The sequence below is a fragment of the Tilletiaria anomala genome, assembly GCF_000711695.1.
Source record: "Tilletiaria anomala UBC 951 chromosome Unknown K437scaffold_203, whole genome shotgun sequence".
NCBI lineage: Eukaryota > Fungi > Basidiomycota > Exobasidiomycetes > Georgefischeriales > Tilletiariaceae > Tilletiaria > Tilletiaria anomala.
The window spans coordinates 1-9,948 of NW_013546819.1; the positions used below are offsets into that span (position 1 = coordinate 1).

At 62.9% G+C, this 9,948-nt stretch overlaps 3 protein-coding genes across 3 annotated transcripts; 2 read left to right on the top strand and 1 right to left on the bottom strand.

Moving 5' to 3' along the window:
- The first annotated feature begins 846 nt into the window (after positions 1-846).
- K437DRAFT_75287 (alpha/beta-hydrolase) lies at positions 847-3,486 on the top strand. Its single transcript, XM_013384376.1, has 4 exons — positions 847-1,905; positions 1,984-2,753; positions 2,836-3,072; positions 3,149-3,486. Exons 1-4 carry the CDS (start codon positions 1,041-1,043, stop codon positions 3,461-3,463), a joined length of 2,187 nt encoding a protein of 728 aa, XP_013239830.1. The 5' UTR covers positions 847-1,040; the 3' UTR covers positions 3,464-3,486.
- On the bottom strand, positions 3,472-8,531 carry K437DRAFT_260336 (uncharacterized protein). Its single transcript, XM_013384377.1, has 5 exons — positions 5,142-8,531; positions 4,785-5,056; positions 4,162-4,695; positions 3,917-4,091; positions 3,472-3,850 (listed from the first exon to the last, which is right to left on the bottom strand). The coding sequence occupies exons 1-5, from the start codon at positions 8,498-8,500 to the stop codon at positions 3,526-3,528; spliced, it is 4,665 nt and encodes a 1,554-aa protein (XP_013239831.1). The 5' UTR covers positions 8,501-8,531; the 3' UTR covers positions 3,472-3,525.
- A 610-nt stretch (positions 8,532-9,141) lies between these two features.
- Positions 9,142-9,903, top strand: K437DRAFT_265457 (uncharacterized protein; the record flags this gene model as incomplete). The annotated part of the gene is made up of 2 exons (XM_013384378.1): positions 9,142-9,699; positions 9,844-9,903. Coding segments are annotated over 2 exons (618 nt in total), but the record flags the coding sequence as incomplete, so codon positions are not given.
- Positions 9,904-9,948: the final 45 nt, after the last annotated feature.

The window sequence follows — 9,948 nt, forward strand, 5'->3', positions numbered from 1 at the left end:
CCTTTTGCTAGCCAGTCGATCTTCAGTAGAAGACAACAGTGATGCAAAGCAAACGTGATAGCCACTACACTATCCGCCCTGATGTGCTTGCCCTTCTTCATGGGTATAGAACCCAACCAACCTTTTTTTGTATGAACTGTATGTTCCAACATCGCAGGGACTTGGTGCTGGTTCGTTGGAGCTTACCGCACGCGTTTTCATATCTGGTCCGGGGCCGTTGACGAGGAGTAGAGGCGCTACAGAGTGGTTTGCTGCGCGGAGGACCCGCACAAAGAAGGACTGCAGGCGCTGCTCTCCCAGGGCTCTTGTGTGGCGACGCGAGCGAGTTGCCTGGGAGGAGCAATAAGGTCAAAGAGGGAGAAGTCGTACCCAGACAGCTCATCAGCAGCAACCTACCATTTACACGAGTATAAAATACACCCATGCGCTGTGAGCACGGGAGCAAGGAGAGTGTGTCGACTTTGTATGTAGCCAGTACCCATGACGTGGACCAAAGGGGTGGGCTGGCACCTGTCGAGGCATAACCAGTTGTGTGTGCGCCCCCCTATCCCAAAGCTTGGCCAGGGCCAGGGCACTGGACGGTGTGCTGACCGCTCTCACAGCGGCGCCAGGCACGAGGCGATTGAGAAGGCCACGCTGGTCTTTTTTTAGCGCGATCGGTGCCTCCTGTTCCTTTCCGCTTCATGGCAATTGTGAGTGGCAATTCCATTCCCATGCTAGGTAGTTAGAGCTAGCTTCCTACATATAGACCTTGTATTCGTGGTGCAGGGAGCCGCAACCACTGTCTCTCGGGCGACATGCTCTCGACTCTCTCGCCCGCAGTCGGTTCCCTGTCTGGCGCTCGCTCAATGGCTTATGTGCAACGATGCATGCGACGCTATTGACCAGCCAGCCTGCCAGCCCTAATACCCATATCTATACACACATGTATATATATACCGCCGCCCCGCTGGCATTGGGGGGGAAAAGGCCAAGTCCCCGTCCATTCCTCTAGCGGGTGGCCCGCCTCCTCGCTCTCACCCCGGTAGCCTGGAAAAGCTATGCACGCTCCACACCTCCTCGTCGCCCTCGCCGCCTCGGCGGCGTCCCAGCATGTGCTTTCGGCGTCTACCTCGAACGCAACTGACAGCCCGTCACCATCGCCGCGTTCGGGCCTGCGCTTCTTGTACCAGAACGACCTCGACTGGCGCCGCGCAAAGGCGGGAAAGAAGCGTGCCTATGTCCTGCACACGCTGCCAATGCGCGGGTACGCCGAAGCGACCGCCGCGTGCGCGGCGCTAGGCGAGCAGCTCGCCGACGCTGACACCGCACTCGCTGACCGCCGCGGCCTGCGGCGCCAGCTCGCCTTTCTGCAGCTCGAGGGAAGCCTCCGCAACTCCCAGACATTCTGGGCCGCCACAGAGGAGACGCTGCAATGGGACGGCAGCAAGCTCGTGCGCGTCTCGAACGCTGCTGCTACCGGCGCCACCGCCGACGACGTTGATGCCGGCAGCAGAAGGGCACGGTCCAAGCGTCCCTCCACGCGCGAGGGCATGCCATTGCAACCGCTGCCGCTCTGCACGCAGAGCGCGCCGTATTCGACTATCAACGCGACCGATGCGTCCTCGCGCTGGACCGTCGAGGCGCAGAGCGACGCGCTGACCTTTCAGGGCTACCGCGACGCCCTCTCCTTCCGCTTCGGCGCCCTTCCGTACGCCAACGTGCCGCAGCGCTTTGCACACTCTTCCCTCCACTCGCAGTCCAGCGGCACCGTCCACGCATTCGGCACGGACAACTCGTCGGCGTGCCCGCAGGGGTACGGCTCCTGGAAAGAGGTGTGCAACGTGCAGAACGTCTTCACCACCTACCTGCCCCTGGCGTCGGACCCCGCGCCCACGCTGCGGCCCGTCATGTTCTGGATCCACGGTGAGTGCGAGCCCGTCGCTGGTCCTTGTCGATGCGACCGCATCCGCTCACCCGCAACACTCCTCCCCGGCGCGTCAGGCGGCGGCTTCACCTCCGGCTCGGGGCTCGATCCCAACTTTCTCGGCGGCCAGCTCGCATCACGGTCCGACGTGGTTGTCGTCACACCCAACTACCGCCTCGGCATGCTCGGCTGGATGGCACTCAATGACGAGTATGCGGGCAACTATGGTCTTGGCGACCTCGTCACGGCGCTCCAATGGGTCCAGAAGCACATCCGCGCGTTCGGCGGTGACCCGGACAACGTCACCATCTTTGGCCAGAGCGCCGGAGCGATCCTCGTCGAGAACCTGCTCGCGAGCCCGCGCGCCGCAGGCCTCTTCCACGCCGCCATCATCCAGAGCGGCTGGCCCTTGGACGCGGCCAACGCACGCGCCAACACGTCTGCCGCCGCACCCGCGTACCTCGCCAAGGCTGCGCAGCTCGGCTGCTCGTCCGATACGGGCGACATCGACGCAATCGTCACATGCCTCCGCGCGCTCCCCGCCGCTAAGTTCATCCCGTACGCCGGCGGGAACCGGCCGACGCTGGACGGCGAGTACGTCACCAGCCGCCAGCTCGACATGCGCCCGCCGGCCAATGCGACGCGCCACGTCAACCGTGTCCCGACGATCATGGGCTTCATGCGCGATGAGCTCGGCTCCCTCGGCGTTGTCCCGCTACTCGGAAAAAGCCTCTCGCAGTCCCTCGCAGACGCTGGCGTGTCTCCAAATAACAGGGCCATCGTCAAGAACCGCAGTGACATCTTCCCCGTCATGCCCAACACGAGGTACGGCGTCCAGAACCTCTCGGTGAGTTTTCCCCTCTGTGCACGCTGCGCAAAGAGGACAAGGGGGAAAGGGCGCAGACACTTAACCGCACTTCTGTCCACAGGTGACGGTCGCAACGGACGCAAACAAGCCGTCGAGACGCTGCGGCGCTGAAGCCAGCCTGTACACGTTTGCCAAGAATGGCGTCTTCCCCGCAGTGTACGGATACACGTTCGACACGCGCGCCTACCAGATACCCGAGTACGATCCGTACGATTGGTGCAACCCAAAGTCGGACGCAGCGCTGGCAGCCGGCACGTACGGCATGTGCCACTCGGGCGATCTCCTGCCCGTTTTCAACGTGAGTGCCAGCTCGAGCGCAGCGTCGTTCGCAAGCGCCAGCGCAACTGACACGGTACCGAATCCCGTCCCCCCAGACGTACGGCTGGCATGGATACGAGTACCGGGACAGCCATGACCTCGCGTGGTCAGCTGCGATCGCCGACCAGTGGACCGCCTTTGCACGCTGGCACATGCCGAGCCCCCAAGAGGACTACATGGCGACACGCGGATATACCCGTCCGAACAAGCGGTGGAAGCTGGTCAAGTCGAGCAAAGGCGAGTACCAGATCCTCTCCCTCGGACCTAAGCAGTACATGCGGGACCTCGCCCAGAAAAAGGCGCAGTGCGACGCCTTTGGCCTCGGGCTTAGCTACATCATCGACGCTATGGCCGTGCAGGACACGGGCTGACACGGACGCTGCGGATAAATATATGTAATTTCCCCCTGCTCTGCCTTACTTACAATCGCCAGCTACGACAGCCACGCTTGGCGATACGCCCGAGAGTCTGCACCCGTCTGGCTTTGCCACGCTGAGATCCGGTCGTCCGTGCTGGGGCGCAGCCGTTCCCCGCCGTATCTCCCCCGCGCCGCAGAAGCCAGTTGAACGAATGCGTGCTGCAGCTCGAGGCGCGCGCCCGCATCCTTCAAGCTGCCGGCGACGACGGCGACGATGAAATAATATGTCGCAACAGCCCGGCAGCCAAGTGCCTGCTCCGCCTGAGCGAGTCCGACATCGAGCAGCTTTGGCGCGGCGCGCACAACGTCGAAGGCTTGACTGCTTGCGGCCCATGTTGCCCTGCATAGGAAGTATGAGTACTGTCCGAAACGATCGCCGTGCTATGTTCCACCGCTCAGCACTCACAGCTTTAGATAAAGGCTCTGCGCGATCGCTTCCAGCGTCTGCACCGCTTCCAGCTTCGTTGCTGCTGCTGCAGGCAACCCGTCCAACATCGCTGTTGTGAGGACTTCGTTGAATATATCACGCAACTGGCCCAGCTCTGCATGCACGCTTGGCTGTATGTTCTCGTCGACGTGAGCTGTATAAATAGGGGGTAGGGCGCGTGTCAGCCTTGCGTCAAAAAAGCGTGTTTGCATGCGTCCACGAACCTAACGGTCTGAGCGCATCGGCAAATGGCAAAACAAGCCCGAGCTGACACTGTGCGAGAATGGCGCTGTCGTTGACTTGGGCGAGGATGCGTCGAACGAGCGGCTCGTTCTCATCGCCTGTTCCAAACGCAAACGCTGCTGCGGCACGAGCATTGAGAACGTCGCACTGCCTGCTTGCGATGTGCGCCTGACATTGCAGTGGCCAGACGCCGAGCGTGCACTCTGCAAAAGCCGACAGTGCGACTAGCTCGTCAACCGGCTCGGCATCCACACTGGGATAGAGCAGCGCCCAGCCGAGCTTGAAGAGAGTCTCGAAGCCAAACTCCCACGCATGTGCCTTTTCCTTCTCCTTCTTTACGTGCACCCAGACGCAGTCGATTGTGCACGACGCAGCGCACGCGAACAAAAGAAGTGTCGCGATGCGCAGACGAAGCTGCGAGGGCGTCCAGTCTGCCGGTCGCCCGGAGCCACTACTGCATATCTCGTTCCAGTATTTGGTGATGGTCGCCGGCAAGAGGATTGGCATGCGAGGGTCTGCGCAGAGTGGCGAATTTTGCAACACGAATAAAGTAGCGTCAGCTATACGCGTGGTAAGTACTCTTCTGTTGCCCACATCCACTCACAGTGAAAGGCACAATAATGGTCAAGGAGGTAAGCCACAACAGGAAGCGCGCAGATCTGCGATGCGGCCGCAAGCACCGGCGCAAACGCCCCCTCTGCGAGCGGCACTTCGATCGGCCAGACGGGATTTGTATTCTCTTGAGTGGTAGTGCCGAGCATCCGAGACCAGACGGGCGACGATGCTGCACCTGTGGGCGCGACGGTCGACCAGGCTGTCGCGTACAGGCTGACCAGGCTCTTGGCGCACAGACCGGCCGGACGGACGCTGAGAGATCTGCAGGAACAGCAGGTAGGTCATGGGAGCCGGGATCAGATAGGGGCACGAGGGGAAACAGGCCACAGTTTGCGCTGGCTCTCACCCATCAGCGGAAATAATGAGCAGATTTTCGGCAGCAGGATCCACATCATTGACGTCTCTGCTGGTAAAGAGCGTGCGGAAAGTTGCTTGGTCGCTATTGGAGTGCATGACGCCGCTCGAAAGCGAGCCCGAGCTCAATGATGATGACGCTTGCTGGCGCTGGTCGTGCTGCGCGTGCGCATACTCGGCAAGCTGTAAATTGACGGCAGGCGACGGGGCGCCGGTACTGTGCGTGCCCGAGCTGGCGCGCAGCGCCTCGATGAACTTTGGCGCGAGTGGTGTGATGCGCACCCACGCAAGCGGCGCAAAATCGTACACGACACCGGGGCCGGGAGCGGCGCCTGCGCCAGTGGCCTTGCCTTTCGCCTTGCCTTTTCCTTTCGCAGCTGCAGTGCTGGCGGACCCGGCCCCCGTGGCAAACTGGTCGATCAGCTCAAAGAATGACGTCGGTGCGAGCGCCCAGGCGCTGAAATCGGGCTGGTCGCCAAGCACCTCTTCGAGCAGCTGCTGCGATGCGGTGAACGGCTCGCTGATGTTTGGCGTGGCGCCCCCCTGTGAGTCGCTCTTCGTTGCGTGCTTCTTGCCTGTCGCAGCACCACTGGCAGCATCGCCAGCTTTGCGCTTGAGGCTCGCGTTCACGTTCGCGCCCACATAAGCGTTCGAGGCAGCAGCTTGCGCCTCGACCATCGCCTCTTCGCTTTCATCTGCCTCCTCTCCGTTTTCTACACCGTCGATGTTCATGAAATCATCCGCGGCGTCACCTCCACCACCGGCAACGCTGCTGCCTGTGCCGCCCTGTCCGCCACCCCCCTGGCTATCGCGCAGCAGGAGCAGCGCCTCGATCGCGTCGTCGCGCGGTGGCTGGCGCTGCGTGCGCGCTCCTCCCTTTGTCTGGCGTCGCGACACAGGCCCGCGAGCAACAACACCACCTGCGCCGACTGGGGGTGCAAAGGTGAGCGCGAGCGTGGCGATCTCGCGCTGCGCGGCCGTCGCGTTCGGCGCATCGCGCGCGGAAAGCAGCGCCGCCTGCATCGCGCGATGCTCCTGCGCCAGCTGCTGTGCATGCGAGAGCACTTCCTGGCCGGCGCTCGTGCTCGTGCTATCCAAACTCGCGTTGGTGGCGGTCGCAGTGGTGGTGCTGCCGTCCGCTTCTGTAACCGCACCCGCGCCTGCAATGAGCTGCTCGCCGACTCCCTGCAAAGCTGGGTCGATCTCGAGCGCAGACTGGGCGCCGTCCACATCTGGCCCTTGCCCTTGCTCTTGTTGTTGCTGAAAATCAACCGCCTGGACGAGATGCGCATACAGCTCTGGGTCGAACTGCACCGTGCCCGCTGCTCCGGACGCGGGTGCAGCGGCAGGCTCGAGGTTTGTGTAGTTATCCGGGTTGAACGGCGCGTCTGCGTCCGGCACGGGGGTAGGAGCAGGAGCTGGAGCAGGAGGCGCTGGAGGCGGGGCGTCGGTGCTGGCACTGGCACTGTCAATGGTACTTGCGTTGGCGTCAGCGCCAGAGTCAGCGCTGTTGATCCTAGCACCCGCATGTATCACTCCGTGTCCGTCCTCTTGCGGTGGAAGCAGATCGCCAGCAATGGCGCCCTGCTGCGCTAGCGCCGGATCCTGCGCGCCTTCCACTTGCGCCTGTTGTCCCTCGCGCTCCTCGCGCTCGGCCTTCTCGCGCGCCTCACGGCGCTCTCGTATGCGGTCACGGAATGTCGAGTATGGCAAGCCGCTCGCGCGCATCATCTCGCGCTGCATCTTGGTCGGAGGGCCGCGGCGCATGAGCACGTGCACACGCGTGCACTCGTCAGCTTTACCCAGACGCGCACAGCGCCCGCATACCGGCTGCGCGCGGTCGCATTTGAGCTTCTGCAGCCGGCACCGGTCGCACGCCGGCGCGTCGGCCTCGGGCACACCCGGTATGGGAGCGGGCGCCACGGCGGCGACGATGGCTTGCTCGGTGGCCGACGGCGCTGGTTCTAGTTCTAGTTCTAGTTCTGGCTCTGGCTCTGGTGCTGGTGCTGGCGCTGGCCCTGTATCTTCCATGACAGGCCGATCGCCTTGCGCTTCTTCACCAACACCACCACCACCAGCGCTCGCTGCAGGTGTAGGCGCATTCCCGCTGCCCCTACCCCTAACCCCCACGCCGGAGCCGACGCCGACACTGGCGAGCCGGGCGCGCATGGCCTGCTGGAGGATGAGCGCGCGCTGCGCGGGCGTCGCGTTCGGCGGGATGGGCAGCGCGCTGAGAATGCTCGCGGGGTTGAGCACGTTTCCACCCGCTCCGCTACTGCCCGCCGCTGCCACTACGGCTTCCGCTGCCTGTTCCGGCTCGTCAAATGTCGCAGCAGCGACAGGTGCTACGGCGGCATGCTGAGCGCTGAGCAGCGCCGCGAGCGCCGCATGCGTCGCTAGCGGGATGTGCTGCAGCGTCGTCGGCGCGACGTCTGGCGGGAGCTTTCGCGCGCCGCGGCCGATTCGTCCACTCCCGCTCCCACGACCGCGACCGTGGCGGGGCGGGCGGCTGCTACGCGCTGACTTACTGCGGCTCTTTTCAGCAACAACAGCTTTGTCGGTCATGGTGTTCGCTACAGCTTCGGTGGTAGTCATTACCCTTGCGTCGTGGTCCGCTGCACCTGCTGCTGCTGCTGCCGCAGCCGCGATGCTGCCGTCAGCACCATCAGCCGCGATGGCCCTTGCATTCGCTTTCATTTTCGCGTTGCCTTTGCCCTTGCTCTTGGGTCTGCCGTTCGTTGGCATCGGGCTGGACATCCTTGCCGCGTCGGGCTGCAGCGCCTCGAGTAACTCTGCTGGTGCGTGCCCATCTGCTTGCTCTAGCTGGTGCTGGTGCTCCAGCTGCTGAGCCCAAGTTGGCGGCGGGACGGGCACGTCGTCGGCGGCACTGTCGTCAATGTTGTTGGCGTTGTTATTGTCGTTGCTCCTGCTGCTGCTGCTGCTAACCGTATCGCGAATGTGCTGCTGCAGATGCGGATAGAACGCGTCGCTGTTGCTGCTACGACCTCGGCCGCTGGCAGCGAGGTCGCCGATGCCATCGTCCGACGCGGTCGCTTGCACTGATGCCGACTCTGGTGGAACAAACTGGACGTGGAGCAGCTGTGTATGCGGCTGCGCCGCTGGTTCTGGTGCTATCTGGCCGCGTGCACGCGCCTCGGCGGCGTGTGCTGCCGCTTCGGCTGCCGCTGCGACTGCATCCATGTCTTCCTCGACGGGTGCTACGCGGGCTACTCCCAAGCCGCCATTCGCGCGCTGGTCTGCATCTGCGTCTGCTCTACCTCGCGACCGGGCGTCGGCGGCGTTTCCACCTGCTGTTGCTGCAGCATCTTCTGCATCTGCTGAGCGTGGCATGGCTGGAACCCTGCGCTGTCCTCGGACGCGATAATGTGAGCTGCTGCCTACAAGAGACGGAGGACCGGTGCAATTTGACGGGATGGCTGGCTGGATGGATGGCGATACTCTCTCCCCCTCTCGTTTACCACAGATGTGATAATACTCTTCACTCTTTGGGAGCTCAATGCACCGATCATCCTCTCGGCCGAGAAAGATCCGGTTCGAGATCCCCTCCCCAATCAGATCCCTACTACAGGCCCATGCACAATCTGAATTCAACCAGGTGGGGGTAATCGATGAGGCTGGAATGGGTTGCGGTTTCTGATGGCGGCGCGAGGGGGGCCGAGCATGCATTGTACATCCAGGGGCAACGGGTCAAGGGAAAGGCTTCGTCGTCTCTCTCGCTGTTGCTGATTCGCTCGCTCGCAGGCGAGGAGGTCCTATCTACTCTACTCTACCCCACCCCCTTCCCCGGCGCCCGGCTCCACAGTCGTTGCAGCTTGGCAGCCATCGCTGATTCATCTTCGTCATCGCTACCGTCGCCAGAGTAGATAGATAGCGACATCCGCAACCGCAAGATTCCCCCCTCCTCGGGGCACTTTCACCTTTCGCAAACTAACAGCCCAGACACAACGCAAAAGAGAACGAACGAACAAACAATGAGCCTCGTCGGCAGGCCCCAGCCACAGCCCATTGCCATCGCAACCGCCCCGCTGAAGCCCACCTCGCGCATCCGGTCCCGTGCGACGGCGACAGCGACGGCGACAGCGACAGCAATGGCGACCCCTGCCCTTGCTCGCGCTAACACTGATGCCGCGTCTGTGCAGATGCTGTCACCGGCGGCACCGCCTGTCGCAAGCTACAAGAGTAAACAGAGGACCGTTATACTACCCGGGCAGTATGCTCAGGGTCATACACCGCAAGTCAGCCGCGGCGGCACACTGAGTCACAGCAGCAGAAGCATCGCAGGCCACTCTGCACCCGCTCTAGCCACTGCTCCTGCGTCCACTTCTCCCCCCGTATCGGCTTCGGCAGCGATCGCGTCAGCATCGTCATCGTTACCGTCCCTGCTGGTTCCCTCCGGTCCAAGCACAAGCGTGCCCCCATCAGCAGCTTCGACAGCTGCAGCAGCTGCAACCGTACGCCCATCGAAAGAGTACACTCTCCCTGCACGCAGCAAGCCTGGGCGCAAACCTATGAACGACGAGCCCGCCACAGTGAGTACCTGTAAACTTGCTAGCGTCCCACGCGCTGCACAGCCACCGGACAATGCTGAAACTCAACTCCTTGGCCTCCACCACCCCTTACCTCCTCCTCCTCCTCCCCCTCGCTCTGCTACTGTGCTCATGTGCACGCGGCAGAAGCGAACGGCGCAGAACCGCGCGTCTCAGCGCGCCTTCCGCGAGCGGCAGCAGGCGCACGTGCGTGAGCTCGAGGCGCGCGTCGCGCAGCACGATGCTGAGCGT